Source organism: Amblyraja radiata, chromosome 5 (genome assembly GCF_010909765.2).
Source record: "Amblyraja radiata isolate CabotCenter1 chromosome 5, sAmbRad1.1.pri, whole genome shotgun sequence".
Taxonomy (NCBI): Eukaryota; Metazoa; Chordata; class Chondrichthyes; order Rajiformes; family Rajidae; genus Amblyraja; species Amblyraja radiata.
The window spans coordinates 39,755,367-39,774,888 of record NC_045960.1 but is presented as its reverse complement, the minus strand read 5'-3'; the positions used below and the strand labels follow the sequence as shown (position 1 = coordinate 39,774,888).

General features: G+C 43.1%; 1 protein-coding gene across 1 annotated transcript in view; it reads left to right on the top strand.

Moving 5' to 3' along the window:
• Positions 1 to 13,584, top strand: part of LOC116973213 (alpha-(1,3)-fucosyltransferase 9-like) — a 58,622-nt gene extending 45,038 nt beyond the window's left edge. The window contains exon 2 of the mRNA XM_033021061.1: positions 10,123 to 13,584. Coding sequence (XP_032876952.1) covers positions 10,131 to 11,207 — 1,077 coding nt within the window. The 5' untranslated portion in view covers positions 10,123 to 10,130 and the 3' untranslated portion in view covers positions 11,208 to 13,584. The remainder of the gene's footprint in view (positions 1 to 10,122) is intronic.
• The last annotated feature ends 5,938 nt before the right edge of the window (positions 13,585 to 19,522 follow it).

Sequence of the window (19,522 nt, the reverse complement as noted above, 5' to 3'; positions counted from 1 at the left end):
CTGCGGTTTACTGGAAACTGTTGACTGCTGTTGATTGTAAACCGATTGGGACCAGCCACACAAATAACAGCTGTTACACGATGATTAAATTATACTTTATTGTCACATGTACCCTAGGTACAGTGAAATGCTTTGATTTGTATTGAACTCGGTAAAAAGATACAGCAGACCTCACGTAGGCAGTGCATTGGAGTTGCCACATTTCTAGCGCCGACAAAGTTATGAAAATTGTTCAAGAGTCTGATAGTTGATGGCAAGGATCTGTTTTTGAATGGAGGAAACAGATCTCAAGATCCTGTACCTTGTTCCGTTTATGGTACCTCTTGGTCTTAATTGCTTATGAAACTGTTTGCGAGTTGTGAGAGACTCACCTCCTGACAACACAGAGCCGCCCCACCATTTACAAGGCACAGTCAGAAGAGAGATGGAATGCTGTTCACTTGTCTGCTTGAGAGCAATAGCTCTCAAGATGTTCAAAGCAATCCAAAGCAATGAATGGAATTGGCATCCCATCCACACCTAGATAGTCATTCCTTTCACCACCAATGCATAATGGTTGCTTTTTGTATCACATGCAAACTTACTTCCACTTACCGAGGCTACCCCTCTCCCAAATCAGCTACCTCTAACTGAGGAGGACAAGGGCTGTAAGCAATGGGACACCATAAGGTCATAAGGCCATGTGATAGGAGTAGAATTAGGCCATTCAGCCCATCAAGTCTACTCCGCCATTCAATCAGGGCTGATCTATCTCTCCCTCCTAACCCCATTCTCCTGCCTTCTCCCCATAATCCCTGATGCCTGCACTAATCAAGAATCTATCACCTCCCTTAAATATATCCATTGATTTGGCCTCCACATCATTCTGTGCCATCGAATTCTACAGATTCACCACCCTCTGACCATATCACTGAAAGGTTCCCTCCAAGTCACACATCGTTTTCAATTGAATTATATTGCAGGTTCTTTATTGTCACTGAGTCTAAATCCTGAAACTCCCAGCCCAACGGTACAGAGATTAACTTCACCAGAACACTAGAGTGGTTCAAGAAAGCGTTCACAACCAGTTTCTCAAAGGTAATTAGGGATGAGTGCCAGTTTCTTTATTATATCATCAATATTGAGTTTTGCATCACATATAAGAGAATGCAATTACTGTATTTAAATGTAATAATATTTTGGGAGATTAAGTATACACAGTCATAAAAAATGCATTAACATTTAAACATTTATACACTTCTTATTAATTTTCCAAGCATAGTATGCAAGAGATCTCCTCCTTCCTGCATGTGCATAGTCCTTACTGATTAATTTTAATCAGTAGTAAACAGGCCCTCAACCACAATACTGTGCTCTGGAGGAGAGGTCATAAGGTCATAAGTGATAGGAGTAGAATTAGGCCATTCGGCCCCATCAAGTCTACTTCACCATTTAATCATGGCAGATCTATCTCTCCCTCCTAACCCCATTCTCCTGCCTTCTCCCCATAACCTCTGACAGCTGTACTAATCAAGAATCTATCTTTCTCTGCCTTAAAAATATCCACTAACATGGCCTCCACAGCCTTCTGTGGCAAATAATTCCACTGATTCACCACCCTCTGACTAAATACATTTCTCCTCATCTCCTTCCTAAAAGAACGTCCTTTAATTCTGAGGCTTCGACCTCTAGTCCTAGACTCTCCCACTAGTGGAAACATCCGGAGAGCGGAGAGATGATTAGGCCACAGTTGGGCAGTGGGGAATGGAGGGTAGGTAGGTAGGTGGTTTGGTGGAGGAGTGGAGGGAAGCAGAAGACCCTTCTGCCTGGGAAATAGCTAAAATTTGGGGTACACCAGGAGTATCTGTGGCTCCAGTAAACATTGTGGCTTACTAGGAATGGCTTAATAGAATGTGGCACAGTGGTTCAGAGGAGTGGTACAATGGTGCAGCAATAGAGTTGCTGCTTTACAGCACCCACAACCCAGGTTCGATCCTGACTACAGGCACTGTCTGAATGGAGTTTAGTTAGTTTATTGTCACGTATACCGAGGTACAGTGAAAAGCTTTTGTTGCAGTCAGAGGAAAGTCAACACATGATTCAAATCGAGCCATCCACAGTGAAGGGAATAACATGAATAACGTTTAGTGCATGATAAAGTCCAGTAAGGTCCGATCAAAGATAGTCTGAGAGTCTTCAGTAAGATAGACAGTAGCTCAGGACAGCTCTCGCGTTCTGGCTGTGACCGCATGGGTTTTCTCCGAGTGCTCCGATTTCCTCCCACATTCCAAAGACACGCAGGCTTGTAGGTTAATTGGCTTCTGTAAATTGTCTCTAATGTATAGGATAGTGCTAGTGTATGGGGTGATCGTTAGTTGGTGTGGACTCGGTGGGCTGAGGGGCCTGTTCCATGCTGTATCTCTAAACTAAACTAAATTAAACACCACGTCAGTTCCTGAGAATTCCATACATTGCATCTAAGGGTGGATACGAATGGACTACAAGATTGGTCTGAATCTCTGACCTAAAAAAAATTAAGTGATCTGTGATCTACGACCTTTTCTTGGACCATTTTCTGTGTCTGAAATGTGACATACGTTCGTTCCCTTTTGCCACACAATGTTCCCAAGCCTGTTTTAAATTCATCCAACACTACACTTGCTTCAATAATTTTCGAGCAAATCTGGCATAATCCTTCAACAGGTGTATGTAAATGAGACACTCTGAAATTGGATTGAAGAACTATTTACATCCTGAAATGAAATCATAAAATGCTGTAAACACTTTGTAAGTCAGGCAGCAGCTGTGGAAGGGGAATCAGGCATCGCCTCAGGTCCAAGCCTGTGTGTCAGATAATAGTAGAAAGGTCTCTTACCAGAAATGTTCATTGTTTTTCTTTACGCAGATGCTGCCTGACCTGCTGAAAATGTTACCAGCATTTTCTGTTTTTATTTCAGATTTCCAGTTTAAGATCATAAGTAATTGGAGCAAAATTAAGGCCATTTGGCCCATCAAGTCTACCCCGCCATTCAATCATGGCTGATCTATCTTTCCCTCTCAACCCCATTCTCCTGCCTTCTCCCTATACTAATTGACACCGGTACTAATCAGGATTCTGTCAATCTCCAGCCTTAAAAATACCCAATGACTTGGCTTCCACAGCTGTCTGTGGCAATGAATTCCACAGAGTCACTGCCATCTGAGTAAATAAATTCCTCCTCATGTCCTTTCTAAAGGTACATCCTTTTATTCTGAGGCTGTGCCCTCTCGTCCTAGACACTCCCACTGGTGGAATCTGTCATCTGACATGACTTTTTAAATTACATTCTCCATTGTTCAATCACGGGATAATGTTTTCAATCGAAGAAGCATTGGTCTTTAAAGATATTGCAGGAGCTTGCTATAGGTAGGTCAGGTAAATAATGTTTCACTTAACCTTGATGTGCAGCCAAGAATATCACCATTACACCTCCTGAAACTAGTGTAATGCTGCAGGCTGCTATATATTATCAGGAGCACTGTACTCCCAGGAGATGGATATTTATCTATCAGACAAGGTGCAGTGATTTCTCAGGAGTTATTGCAATGACAGCGATTTGGATTTAATATCTTGGTGCAAGGTATGGAAAGCTATGTAACTGCATGTGAAGTTTGCTAAAGTTAATAGACCATGGTGGTTCAGGTGGAAAGGAGGACATTGGAATCTGGAACACACTGCCTGAGTGGGTGGTGAAGGATGTCCTCTAACACCAGCTAAGAAATATCTCGGTGATCCCTTGAATGGACAACATAGAGGACATTAATGATGAAGTGTTGCTGAATGGGATTGATGGAGATACTGATCGGCTGAAGGATCTGTTTTTTTACATGTTTTGTGCTATGCTGTATCTTACTGTACACGAGTGTTAGGGATAGATATTTTATTTGTTTCTGGTATAATCAACCTCTAAACATATTCTTAGTGAAAGAATACTCCAGAATTTAGACTTTAGAGATACAGCGCGGCAACAGGCAGTTCGGCCCATCGAGTTTGCGCCGACCAGCGATCACCCATACTTTAGTTGTATCCTACACCCTAAGGACAATTTACCAAAGCCAATTAACCTGCAAACCTGCAAAGTCTTTGGAATGTGGGATAAAACCGGAGCACCCAGAGAAAACCCATGCGGTCACAGGGAGAACGTACAAACTCCGTACAGACACCATGCGTAGTCGGGATCGAACCCGGGTTTCTGGCACTGTTGGGTAGCAACTCTACCACTGCACCACCAGTTTGATTTGTGACTTCATGTTTTGAAATGTTTAACTGAAGTCAACTGGAAGAATAATTTTGTATATTTAAATTGAGACATCAAGCAGAAAATCCATCATTGTTTTTAATGAAAAAGTGCTGCAAGTACTATTTTTTTGACCATCAGTTGTTAAAAAAAAGTCCTATCTTTGCAGTTCAAAGTAAATGTTTTGAAGGAAAGCAGTGGGGATTAGGGTGTTCAAAAGGGAACTGCAGATGCTGGAATATCGAAGGTACACAAAATTGCTGGGGGAACTCAGCGGGTGCAGCAGCATCTATGGAGCGAAGGAAATAGGCGACGTTTCGGGCCGAAACCCTTCTTCAGACTTTAGGGTGTTCGTGTCTTGGCAAACATTTGTCCATCATTAATCTTGAGAAAAGCAACTTTTAACTCTCTATTAGGGTGGCAAGGTGGCGTAATGGTAGAACTACTGCCTTACAGCACCAGAGACCCGGGTTCGATCCTGACTCTGGATGCTGTCTGTACTTGTATGTTCTCCCTGTGACCTGCGTGGGTTTTCTCTGAGATCTTCGGTTTCATCCTACCCTCGAAAGACGTACAGGTTTGTATGTTAATTGGCTTATATAAATGTAAATTGTCCCTAGTGTGTGTTAGTGTGCGGGGATCGTTGGTCGGTGTGGACTCAGTGGGCCGAAGGGGCAGTTTCCACACTGTGTCTCTAAACTAAACTAAACTAAACCTGCAATGCATAGAACATATTTGTACTAGCTACCGCATTGGTGACCTTCGGACTCTCTCTGATCGAACTTTGCTGGCTTTACCTTGCACTAAACGTTATTCCCTTATCATGTATCAATACACTGTATTCAAGAAGGAACTGCAGATGCTGGAAAATCGAAGGTAGACAAAAGTGCTGGAGAAACTCAGCGGGTGCAGCAGCATCAATGGAGTGAAGGAAATTCGCTCCATAGATGCTGCTGCACCTGCTGAGTTTCTCCAGCACTTTTGTCTACATTCAAAACACTGTAAATGGCTCGACTGTAATCATGTATTGTCTTTCCACTGACTGGATAGCACACAACAAATGCTTTTCATTGTACCTCGCTACATGTGACATTAAACTAAACTGAAACAGATATACAGTATGGAAGTGTTCTAACAATGATTAGTTAGTTCAATATAAATTGCAAATCTTGGGACATTCAATCCAAAAGGGCACCAACGACTGTGAAGCCTGTTATATATTGGGCAGCCTGTGGCCTTTGGAGTGGGCCCAGTAACAATGTTACACTGTTTTTTGAAAATTAGGCAGGTGTCCAATGTTAGTCCTAACATAGGCGTTCACCACCTGTTCTTAATTTGACCCATGTTCCCTGATTTTCCTGTTTTCTTTACTGAAATCAAATATGAAACATAATCCATGCACTATTTAAAGATGTCGGGGGGGGGGGGGTGGAGCACATAAAAGCTTAATTTGATCCATCAAATTAATTAAAAAACAATGTAATAATGTTCATTTTATCCCAATTAAAGTCATCAATATGAAAAATCAACACTGTTTTTCTCCCCACAGATGCTGCCCCTTGATGAGCCTTTTCAGCATTTTCAATTTTTTGGGGGTTAATTGGCTTCCTTGACTGGTTCAGTCATTCTGCAGCAGTTTTGCCACTATCGTGAGAGAGGTCTCTTCTCTGAAGAAAGATATGGTTTCATGAAAAAGATAAAAGCAGTGTTTCTTTTGGTATCACAGGTGTCAATTTGTTCATCCAAGAAAGGGGTGGGGGGGAGAAATAGGTATTTGCAGTGCCTTATTTCTAGATCATTGGTTTGACCTTTCCACTCTCGGGAAAATCGTTCTGACTGCCTCTCTATTATGCCTCTCATAATTTTAGATACTTCTATCTGGTCTCCCCCTCAGCTTCTGTCGCTCCAGAAATAACAATCCAAGTTTGTTCAACGTCTCCTTGTATTTAACACCCTCTAATCCAGGCTGTATTCTGTTAAACCCCTCCTGTACCCTCTGTCGTCTATGGCCAAACCAATTTGGTATCCAGCATACCAACTCATCAGGATCCTATGTGCCTTAATTGTCTGAACCAGTTTACCAAAAATAGATTAATTTAAATGCTTATTATTGTCATTGGGACGACAGATGGCACAATGGGCTAAGTGTTCGGCTGACAACCGGAAGGTAGCTGGTTCGAATCCCGCTTGGAGTGCATACTGTCGTTGTGTCCTTGGGCAAGACACTTCACCCACCTTTGCCTGTGTGTGAATGTGTGTGAATGTGTGTGAGTGATTGGTGGTGGTCGGAGGGGCCGTAGGCGCAGAATGGCAGCCACGCTTCCGTCAGTCTGCCCCAGGGCAGCTGTGGCTACAGAAGTAGCTTACCACCACCGAGTGTGACTGAGGAGTGAATGAATAATGCGATGTAAAGCGCCTTGAGTATTAGAAAGGCGCTATATAAATCCCATCCATTATTCTTATTATTGTCATTTACCCCAGAGTGCACCAAAATTCCTTGTTCCTATGAAGCGCACAGAATAAACAGTATACTGTACATGGTGATGATAGTTACGATAGATACAACAATGAATGCAAAGCAGCAGAATAGTGCAAGAAATTGGTGTGAGCTAAAAGATTGTAAAATTAAAAAAAATAACGTCTAAATAACAAAATAACTGGTAGAGTTAAGCATAAGAGTAGATGGCAACATCTCTGGAAAGTAGTTGTGCAAATGATGATTGGTTCAGGTGTCTAATACCAATATAAAAGAATGATCTTAAGAAGGATTTCTTACATCCCTCACAGCATGAAAGACCCAGGTTTGATCCTGACTATGCGTGCTGTCTGGGCAGAGTTTGCATATTCTCTCTGTGACTGCGTAGGTTTTCCACAAGCCCTCTTGTTTCCTCCCACATTCCAAAGATGTGCAGGTCTGTAGCTTAATTGGTTTCTGTAAATTGCCCCTAGTGTGTAGGATTCAAAAGTGGGAAAATATAGAACTGGTGTACAGGTGATTAATGGTCGATGTGGGCCAAATGGCCTCTTTCCAGCTATATCTCTAAACTTTAAACTCTAAACATTGACTAAAGCTCAGCCTTCAGCACCATAATACTCCTTCATGCATATGACGTGCACAGCCTAAAGTTGCAGGACAGCTTGTTCTATTTGATCTTATTTGAATGTGCATGCCAGGTTGATTGCATTAGTTGAAACAGGGCGGGCTACGTGAAGATTGCACTCTCCCACTGAATATGCTCATCCCTAAACCTCTGGACTTTGCCTTGGGGCCTCCATCTGCAACTGGCTTCCGAATTTAATGACCAGAAAGCCTCAATTAGTTACAATTGAACATAACATTTCTTCCACCCTGAGCCTCAACACTAGTGTCCCTTAGGTTTACCTGTTTAGCCCCTTGTTCTACTCCCTGTACACCCATCACTGTGTGGCCAAGTACAACACCAACTCGATTTTCAAGCTTGGTGATTAAACCATTAATGTCAGTCAGATTATCAACAATGACGAGCCAAAGTACAGGAAAGAGATCAAGATCCTTGGGTCATGGTATCAGGGCCACAACTTAGTCCTTAACATCAGTAAGACAAATTAGTTTGTTGTTGACCTTGGGAAGAGAGGGGGTAAAGAGAACCCTGTCCTCGCCAACAGAGCTGTTGTAGAGATGGTCAACAGTTTAAATTTCCAAGGCATCCATACCACCAGCAAAATAACCTGGTCTCTTCATGTTGATGCAGTGACCAGGAATGCACAGTATTATATTTACTTTCTTTGGCATCTGTGGAGATTCTGCATGTTCACATGGTTTCTCTTGAACTTCCACAGATGCACTACAGAAAGTATTCTGACGGGATGCATCTCGACCTGATATAGCAACTGCACTCATCTCGACCATGTCACTTCCTTCCATCCAAGCTACCATTGGGGTGCATCAGGAAGGTTGCAAATATCATCAAGGACACCTGGCACCTGGCCCTTCCCTCTTCTATCGTCCATCTTCTGAGAGAAGATACGGGAACTCGAAAGGCATGAGAACTTTGTTGCTTTGCTAAATGCTTTGAAACAGCCACTGTCCTATCTCATCGATTATCTTCATAATTTCCTCAAAAGATGTCATTAAGTTTATGAGACAAGACCTCCTCTGCATAGAGTCATGCTTTCTATCCCCAATATGTCTTTGCATTTCCAAATACGAGTAAATCTTGAAAGCTGTTATTGCTGGCTTATAATTTCCTAAATTATCCCTGTTGCCTTTAAACTAAATATTGACTATTCTCCCATCTTCTGGCATCTCACCCATAGCAAAAGAGGATATGAATATCTCTTTCAACGTTCCAGCAAAGCCCTCCATTGCCTCCCTTAGTGTCCTTGGATGAATTTTTAAGTCATACCGCACAGAAACAGACCCTTTGGCCCAACTTGTTTATGTCAGCCTCGATGCCCATCGAAGCTAGTTCCATTTTGCCATCGTTTGGTCAATATCCTTCCAAACCTTTCCTATCTAGGCACTTGTCCAAGTGTCTTTTAATTGTTACAATGGTATCTGCCTCAAGTACTTTATCTAAGTGCTCATTACATACACCCACCATCCCGTATATGTAAAATGTTTTGTGAAAATCTTTTCTCACTTTGTGAAAAACTCTGTGTAGCCGGCAAAACAATTGTTTCAGTGTACCTGAGAAAATGTGACAGTAATAAACTGATACTAATAGCCAATACCAAGTTGATGCAGTTTGGGAGGTCAGATGTAAGAGGAAAGTATGCAGTAGAAAAAGCAGGAGCCTTAGGAACATTGATATACAGATAGATTTTGGGGTACAAGTCCATTGCCCCCTGAAAGCAGCAACACAATTGGAAAAGGTGGTAAAGAAGGCATACAGTATGCTTGCCTTCAACGGTGGGGGCATTGAGTATACAAGTTGGGAAGTCATGCTGTTGTACAAAACACTGATAAGGCCACATTTGGAAGGAGGTTATGGAAACATTGGAGAAACTGCAGAAGTGGTTCACCAGGATGTTTCAGTGGAGTTCAGAAAATACAACAGTGATGTGATTACAAATGACAAAAAACAAATCCATGCATCAGAAGTCACAGCCTGATTTCCCTTTCCAAAAATTGCATATCCTTCACTGACCCCCCTCCCCGGCAATCTGTGCTTCACTTCAAACAATTTGCTATGTCTCGCTGGCTCCTGGGTCACGATGCCAGACGTGACTCAGTGGCCTCATCCTGCTCAGAATTGGTATATTTCACATATTCATATCTCATGATCGGCAGAAAAGATTTGAATTTGAATTTGAGCTTGCAACGAAATCCATGATCCAACTCCTTCATGATGATTTTGTTGCATTCATCAGTCTCATCCAATTCCTAATGTTGAGAATGTCTGGGTATATCCTTTGTCATTGAGTAAGGAATTAAATAGTAAGAATGATTTTATGTTGAAATTGCATTTCAATTGTTGATGAAAATTGTAATGAACTTGAAACAGTTTAGTTTTCGGAATGAGGTTTATAAACTTTCCAAAATACTCGAAAAAGTCTTTTGTGTTAAATAAATCAGTACTAATCTCCCTCAGATGGTTTGGAAAAACATGCAGGTTCAGTTACGTTTATTTAAATGCACTGACAAAATGTTTCGAGGAGTGGGTTGACGGGGAGGTGAATGTGGAAACATTAGGAATTAGGAGCAGTATATTAATTTTGTATTTATTTTTGGATATATTTGAGACATTTTTTATATCACCTGGGCAAATACCCCTCAGTTGAACAAAAGGAGCTTTAGGCAATTATCCAGCTAATTATGCAATTTAAGTAAAATGAAGGACCATATGCCTTGAATCCTAATGGTCTTCATTCTTTTCTTTTACAGGACACATTATGACTTCATCCAATAAAGGAATTTTACACACCTTGTTAATTTCCATCATCATCTTGGGCTGCCTTTTAACTTTGTTGTTGCTCTATGTTAAGCCATCAAACAGTTGGATTTATGCTCCGATGGAATCGGCCACCTCAGTTCTACGCATGAGGAACATCTTTGCTTCACGGAAAGAAGACAATAAAACCATTGTGCTCATTTGGCTGTGGCCTTTTGGTCAGACATTTGAGCTCAATTCATGTGAATCTGAGTTTAACATCCGTGATTGTCGTTTGACTGTGGATAAAAACTTGTACAATAAATCTCACGCGGTCCTTATCCATCACAGGGATATTAGTGGGGACATGTCCAATCTGCCCACAGAGCCTCGACCTGTTTTTCAGAAATGGGTTTGGATGAATCTGGAGTCACCTACTCACACTCCAAAAAAGGCGGAACTTGACCGACTTTTCAATTTGACCTTGACATATAGAAGGGACTCAGATATCTCTGTGCCTTATGGATCACTAACAATTAATAGAGTTCCATTAGCCTTTGAATTGCCAAGTAAAAACAGCCTAGTGTGTTGGGTCGTAAGCAACTGGAACTCTGACCACGCCAGGGTGAAATATTACAATGAACTTTACAAATATGTTGAAATAAACACATATGGTCAAGCCTTTGGAGAATATCTGAGCAATAACGACTTGATCCCAACAATATCTAGATGTAAATTTTATCTTTCCTTTGAGAATTCAATACATGAAGATTACATAACTGAAAAGCTCTACAATGCTCTGCTTGCCGGTAGTGTTCCTGTGGTCCTGGGTCCATCCAGAGAAAACTATGAAAATTACATTCCAGCCAATTCCTTTATTCACGTGGATGATTTTCTCTCACCCAAAGAGCTTGCTGATTACCTTCACTTGTTGGATGGTAATGAAAATTTGTACATGAGCTACTTCAAATGGAGAAAATTCTATAAAGTGAGAATGACTCGTTTCTGGGATGAACATGCATGCTCCGTTTGTGGAAATATTCGGCAACATAAAGAATATAAATCCCTCTCCAGTTTGGAGAAATGGTTTTGGGATTGAACTGAAGTATGTAAATAGTGTCAATCACAAACAGCATTGATTATATTCAATTGGCTTTGATCTACAAAAGAAGATATTTCAGATTAATTCGCTAATTTAACAAAATAATTGATTTTATTCTAGTACTCAACAATTCAAAGTGAATCGATGGATTGTTCCTGGTCAAATTTCCAACGATAACTGAGTTCCAGCAGAGAAATAAATATTTAAGATAATGCAAATGCTCAGCCTAAAAGGAAACAAAGTTTGTGTTTCAGGTTAAAAAAAACCTTTGTCCAATCTGCTGAAGAAAGAAAGCACCTTTGTTTGAAGTTTCTGAGAGAGTGGGGAAGGATTGTACCGAATAAAAGGATAAGTTGATCATTTTGGCCAAGGGATGTTATTGAGATCATCGGATTGATGGATGAATAGGGATAATCAGAGAGAAATGTTAGAGTTACCTGTGAAAGAGTTAGAAAGTGAGATAAAACAAAGAAGGTAAAAGCTAATATGCACAGACCTCTGCAATATGCTGTGCATATTAGGCTGTGCTAATGCTGAAAGAAAAGGAATCAGTATGGTAAATCAAATGCAATAGAGAAAACAAGGTTGAGGGTGGAATGCAGGGGAGAGATGGGGTCAGAGGAAAGCGAATGGGGAGAATGATATGGAACAGTTTTGGAATTCTGGAGCTGTTGAAGATTTTAATTTTTAACATCTGAAGGGATGGAAAATAATTGTCGCTTGCAGCATCAAATGTGGCAATATGGTACTACAGCCCACAGCATGAGATAGGGTGAACAAGTATAATTGCAGAGAGAGGTCAAGAGCAAACAGGTATTGAGGTGTAGCATGACGAAAGGATCTCAGGATGCAGTGATCGTGAGCATGATTGTGAACCAGGGTGGATCCAAATTGGGAAGAATGGAAATTCATCTGGAATAGTTAAAAGATGGTGTAGGAATGGTGGCTTTCCAAAGGAAAGATATGTTGCCATGAAAGTGAGGTTTGGTCAACACCTAATCAAAGACAAGAAGGAAATAGAAACCACTGACAATGAACAAACAAGATGGATGATAATCCAGTTGGAGAACGGGGAAGAACTTCTTCAAGCTTGGCAATACAGGAAGAGAAGTGGCAGCAAATCCAACTGTAAATGAGAATCAGTTCTTCTGACTTCCATTAGGTTGTTGTGATTATTTGGCATATAACAAGCAATCTTAAAGACCAGTCTCTGTGGCCTCTAACAGCAATGTTATTGCATGGCTTGACCAGAGATAGAACTCAACTATCAGTTGCAAATTTACAAAACAATATGTATTCATGGTGGACATGTTGGACCAAACTATTTTACAATTGGCCAGTACAAAGGTATCAATTTTGTCGAGGAAGGAACTGCAGATGCTGGTTTAAAGCGAAGATAGAGACGAAAAAAAGCTGGAGTAACTCAGCGGGTCAGACAGCATCTCTGGAGAAAAGGAATTATTTCCGGTTGAGACCCTTCTTCATCCCTTCTGATGGAAACAGGGCTGAGGAGATATTAGAGTGGAGTAAAAGGCTCCCAATTTGGCCAAGTGGAGTTCTATAATATGCAAGTTGGGCTATGTTGACATTGTGGGAGCAAAGAAGCACATTTTAGGTGCCCAGGAATAGTGACTACTATGCCTGGAGAAACGTGCCACAAAGAGTTTCCACAATCAGTAGATACAAACAAACGACCTTAATTTGTGGAAAGGTTCCAAAGGAACAGAAATTTAAATCATGGTTATCAGGATCACAGGGATGAGTTTGGCTCAGATATATTCCCTGAAGTACTTGCTATGCTGTCCTGAGCAGCAACTCCTGCCAACCAAGCTCAATCACAAGGCATCAATCAATCCTCTCTGCTGCAACTCCCAGCAGCCCTGTCACTTACATTGTAGTTTAAAGCCATGGGCAATGAAACAAATGGCACCTTCTGATCTTAGCATTTCTATTACTGTAAGTTCCTTACTTTATGATGGTCAACTATTTTCTGAGAAGCTGTTGTTTGATTGTTGATATCGATTATTAATTCATTAACTAATTGATTGAACCATATTTCATCACTCTGCTGAATCCAAAGTTGGTCATTAATTTTAATATCTAATTGCCATGATTAGGTTGATTACATATAAGCTGCTGAATTAATGTAAGATGACAAAATATTTTTAATTGGAAAACACTCTGCTCTGTTCGAAGCGACCTGTCGACTCGAACTATCCATTGGACAATCTGAAGCACGTGTTGTCATGTTGCATGTCCCTCTGAGCACCAGTTCCATGTCGGTGTACAAAATCACGAGAGGAATAGCTCGGGTAGATTGTCTCTTGCCCAGAGTGGGGGAATCGAGAGCCAGAGGACAGAGGTTTAAGGTGAGGGTGGAATTATTTTATTGGAACCTGAGGGGTAAGGTTTTCACACAAAGAGTGGTGGGTGCATCGAGCGAGCTGCTGGAGGAGGTAGTTGAAGCAGGGACTATTGCAACGTATAAGAAACATTTAGACAGGTACATGGATAGGACAAATTTAGAGGGATATGGTCCAAACTTTAGAGGGATATGGTGGGACTAGTGTCGATAGGACATGTTGGCCGGTGTGGGCAAGTTGGGCCAAAGGGCCTGTTTTCACACTGTATCACTCTATGAGCTCAGAGGCACCCAGAGCATCCTCACAAACATTTTTGCAGTTTTGAAACCTAACCTTTTGCCATGAAATCAGATTCTACATGTTACTACATCTTTACCACTGTCACGATTCCTCTCTAACATCGGACTGCTTGCCTCAATGCACACCGTGAATGAGCTACTAACCATACTTAAAATAGACAATAGACAATAGGTGCAGGAGTAGGCCATTCATCCCTTTGAGCCAGCACCTATCACATTCATCATGGCTGATCATCCCCAATCTACTGAAACCATCTTCAGCCTACATGTAGCCCCGTTTATTCAGAGCATCTCTTTCCATTGGCTCCAGTCTCAACATATTTAGATTACTTATATTTGAATTTAACTCCTTACACCATCTCATCCAACATCTATAACCTTCTGGAATGCTGCACCCACCTTCCTAATTTTCTAGATATGTGACAATTTCCCCCAGTTCCATTTCTCCATCTTTGGTGGCCAGCTATAAACCTCAACTCTCTGCAATTCCTTTCATAGCCCCAACTTCCCTGACTTTGCAAATCTCACCTCTCTTTGTTTCACATCTTCATCTCAGCATTTTTATTCTTTCCTATCCTTCTTTGAAAGACACTGAGCAGTTTAATTTACACATTCATATGTGCTTCTGTCTTACAGTTGGGGCTTAAAACTATGTTCCGGCCTAATCAAATGTCTTTATTTTTCTCAGTCTAGAGATAGTGTCTATTCAGCATTTGTGCCAATTGGTCAATCATTTGGTGTGTTAGGGAATCTATTGCAAATGACATGAAAAGTCACTCTCGGGTGAGTATTTATGGATTGCATAATGCCTTTACATTTCAAGTACTGGGTCAGTTCAAACATGTGCTAAGTGTTTTATATAATTAAAAGATAGTATTGAATTGCTCTGGGTTCTGCTAGACAAAGTGGTCCTTAATCACATCATCTGTTCAGCTTCTTTTGATAATTTATTTCAAAAATACCTATGGTTTTGTTGATTAACTTTAATGTATTTATTTATTTATTTGAAACCATTACCTGAATACATTCCACTTTTGAAATACTCTGTGAATCACAAGCTTGGTGGATATTTTCCAGCCAGCAGAATTGTTGTTAATTTCATCAGTGTATTTATTTTATAGAAACAGAAAATAGTCAGCAGCATCTGCAAAGCAAGAAACATGGTTGGTCTTACATTGAAAATGAGAGAGAAAAGCTTACACCTAATGGACTTTTATGTTGACACAAAGAACTGTAGATGCTGGTTTACCAAAAGTAAAAATCACAAAGTGTTGGAGTAACTCAGTCTGAAGAAGGCGCCTGATCCAAAATGTCACCTATCCATGTTCTCCAGAGATGCTGCCTGGCCCACTGAGTTACTCCAGTTACTTTTTATGTTGCCAGTTTCACACATTTTCTACTCTTTTCAATAGATCTATTCTTTTAACATCAAGGACATTTTAAGTAAAGAGGTGTGTAGGGGTTTTGTTTCCCTTTACTCCACTTCGGGCCCAACTGCCCGAGTTATTCTCTCCCTTGTCGGAGGGTCAAACGGCCACCACTCCACTCGAGCGGTTTCCAAGAGAGAGAATACAACAAAAGGGATTCTCCTAGGTTCTAGACCTCGGAATTATGGTGGGATATGATAAAAGGTTGAATTGACCAGAGTGTGCTGATGAGAGAAAACAGAAACCAAGATGGACTCAAAGCAAGTCTAAAATTTACAGGCTTTATTAAACAATGAGAAATCGAATCTCACCAACACTACATAATATGTGGCTAAACTTATGCTTTAAACTAAGACTATGGACGGAAAACTATCGGGCATGTCGTAAAACTTACTTTACACAATTTTACTTGCAAGTATACTCCCCCTTTACCTTTCTCCCCTCAACCTCCTATTTCGGGAACTTCACCAGGTCACCGGGATACTTACAGTTGGGCTCACGAGCCGTCCAGCAGAGCAGAAAAGAGAGCGAGTTCTGGCTTGACTCCGGCTTTTATACCTGAGCTTCCTTTGAAACCCCCAGGTGGTCCTCTGGATAAAAGGGTTCTTTTGATGATTCCCAGTTTCAATCTGGCATGAACAATGGGCTTCCGATGATAAGGAGTTTGCTGATATCATGATCCCTCAGCCTGATCGTTATCCCATCGCCTACATGGGCTCCCATTGTCCTGATGGATGGGTCATCCACGATGGTGATTGTGCTTGCTGCTGGCCTGTTTACCACCGTCTGCTGAGGCTTGGTGCCTTCCTTTGTGTTTCCAAGATAATCTCGTTATCTCCGTCTCAGCCTTTCCTGCCCACACCATTCGCTTAGTTGTGTGATGCCCAAGTCCACAGGCCAGACAGGTTTGAAACTTGAAACTGATTCTTTCTGTGGATTGGGGGGTTTTCCGTTGCAGCCAGCAAATCTGTCTTTTTAAAATGTCCATGTCCTTATCCGAGTTCTTCCATAATTTTGGAGGATTTGCCCCAATAACTTACATGCCCCTACGATACATCCAGGCTTGCATGGACCGTATCGATTGACAAAGTTAGTGGGCAATCCTCCAGCCTCAAGAGCTGTAAACACTCCTGGTGAGAAGGTGAAATTATGTACCCCGAAAGCCCCCTTAATTGCTAAACTAGGCCCTCGAAGCACATTAACTTACACTATACACCTTTTACTTTACATCAATCCCACAAACCATACAGTACCCTCACGACCGTTCTCTGAAAATGCAGGGATTACAACATATGTACAAAAACTATTGCACTAGAGTACAGACATTTTACAGTGATGGGGTGTCGTTACGGTGACGTCGGGCGGCTCGATTTACCAGCTGTTGTAATTTGGCCATCCTCCTCCGCATTTTAAATTTGCAATTAATGCATAGGAAATACACCACAATTATCATCTGGCAGATGATCAGAACATGGGACACGATGCGGACCCATGCTGGAACTATGATCCAGGACTCCAGGTCCCACCAACTTGGAGACTTGATCTCTTCGATCTCCCTGGCGATATCCAGTCTTTTGTTCCAGGGAGAAGAAGTGTTTGTGCGACAACTCGACCGCCACCAGCAACTCTTTTAATTTTTCATTCACTGGGGGAATATCATACCCAAAATGGGCAACATAGTTAAATAAGTCAGTTACATTTTCTCGTACCGAGAGGTGAACCGAAGAAGGTTCCGGGATGGGTAATATTTGCTGCTGTGCCACATGGACTTCTGCCCTGGGTTTAAAGCAGAAGCTGCTGTGCGGTATCGGGCACCACAGCTGTGATCCGTGCTGATACCGCTGGGCACTTGTGGTGACACAGTACGTCCCACTGCCTATATACGCCACCTGTGGAGGGACATGGTCTGCCGCCATCGCCTCCATGGTGCAGTTTATAGGCTGTGCCCCAACAGCCCTGAACCCACACTGAGGCCTAGCCTCAGCGCCCATGTGCTGGGGACACAGGATTACCTGTGCTCCCCGGCTCCGACAACCCAAAAGGTAAATGCATGTCACAGCTTGCTCCCTCACTATGACATAGGGTTGGACCTTCCCGTAGCGAATATGCACCCCCCCCACGAACAACTCCCACGTTCTCCACTCGGTACAGAGGAGCTGGTCGTGCCGAGGTTCCCATCACCGGGATTCGTACGACCACTCCCATTATGGTGTGATTGGATTTTCCGCAATCCACCAGTACCGGGTAGGCCTCGGAGGCCACACGAAGCTGACAAGGACTCAAAGTGCTGTTATAAGGGTGTAGCGCTGCTAGGTGCTGGTTGCTTATCCAGGGGGGGACCCGACCTTGCCTCAGGTCTTCCAGGTTGCTCCTCCCCTCCCCCAACAACCACGCACCATACAGCCCACACACCATTCTGTGCAGCCTGATCGGACGCATTCCGGTCCTCTTTAATCAAAGCGTTTATCGTTTTTGCATGTGTCTCCAATTGTGCTATGATTTCTTTTAGATGTAGAGTCATTGCCACCTCTTCGTGCAGTCCCGATCCTACCACCGCATTTTCCTCCCCCAGAACCTTTCGTAACTGGCACTTCAACTGATTGATCTGCAGGGCCAGTTCTACGTTGTCCATGCTATTAATAATAGATGTCCCCATGTTAAATGCTGTAAACCCGTCGTTAACCACCCCTCGTCTTTGCCTACCGGACCCCAAAGTGAAATCCCCTCCCCCGCGGTACATCTCTTCTATGTCTATGTCCCCAAAATCCAGGTTGTGGAATTTCTGGAACATGTCTTTTAGCAGGGCCTGATATAATAATTCCGTCTCGCGGGGGCACCATGCGGGTAACCGCACTTCAGTCAAATACGATGGACTCCTCCATGTCCCCGCGACGCACCACGCACATCCGGAGGCACATCGTTGCCATCATCCATACGGTAGGGCTACCCATTTGGAAAACAAACACCTCCTCGCCTCCACAAAGCTATCCGCCTAATAATGGCATTCGGGGTTTTGATTTTGTCTTTTTTTTGTTATGGTCTACTTTTCCACAGCACATCCCTTCGATCCCGTACTGTCTGTCCCTGTACTCCCCTGTAGCTATACAAAACCCTATATCTAATTACCAAACGCTAACTACACAAACCACACACAAACCAATGCTATATACAACGCCACCCATCTCCGGGTGGCCAACTCATAACTGGTCCCCGTCACGCTGGGGCCACCCCTCAATTGGGCCCTCCCGTGCAGGCCAGAACTCCTCCTGTTGAGGGGCCTGACTGCCCCTCACCTCCCTTTGCACTACGGGGTTTCGAGATACCCCTACGTTCCCTGTGGAGACTGGGCTCCCTCCAGCCGCACTCCGTAGTGCCCTGTTTCAGCCACTCTCCTTCCCGGCCCTCCTGTGGCCGGCCCTAGCCCTAGGTTTAATTAGGGATGGGGACCACCTTACTGGGGGTTTAGTGACCCTGTCACTCCTACGTCTGACCGGGGGTTCCCACACCAGAGGTGATACCTCCATCTCCTCTGCTTCTGCTAGTTCTGCCTCTCTTAGGCAGTCTACGGTACCTGCCTGCGGAGGGCTGGAGTCAGCTTCCTTCTCCGCTGCTTCCAGTCCTCGCCCTGCAACACAGCCGGCTACTTCAGGCTGACTACCTGTGGACTCGCCTGGCTCCCCTACGGTTTCCACATCAACCCGGGTCTGTTCTTGATCTTTACCTCCATATGGTCCCTCTATCTTCTCCTGCCTGCAAATGGCTGCTGAGGCAGCCTTTAAAATGGGGTCTTGTGCCTGGACCATGGTCAGGTCCGGTGCCAAAACCACTCCCGCACTCTCCTTTTCTCGAGGCTGCTTCCTGGCTGCAGCTACCTGTCCTTCCTCATAGGGGTCCCATGCTTTCCCACTCCTGGCTCCTTCTCTGGCCCTCTGATTTCCCTCGCCTCGTGGACTATAGGGCACCCCACTAGAGAGAGGGGATGTACGGGGATTGTCCGTGTGGACAATGGTACTGGAAGCACCTGTGTCCAGCAGGTAACTCCCGACCACATCCTGGACCTCCATCTTGACCCAGGGTCTCCCACATGGGCCATACTCTAACGGGCATAGGAATGTGGGCTGTTTCGCTGGCAGTCATAAAGGTGCCAGGGGTGCGGATACGGGCGAACCTGGCCTGTTGCCATGGCTACCTGTCCGGACCCTCCCGCCTTTGACTGCAAATAG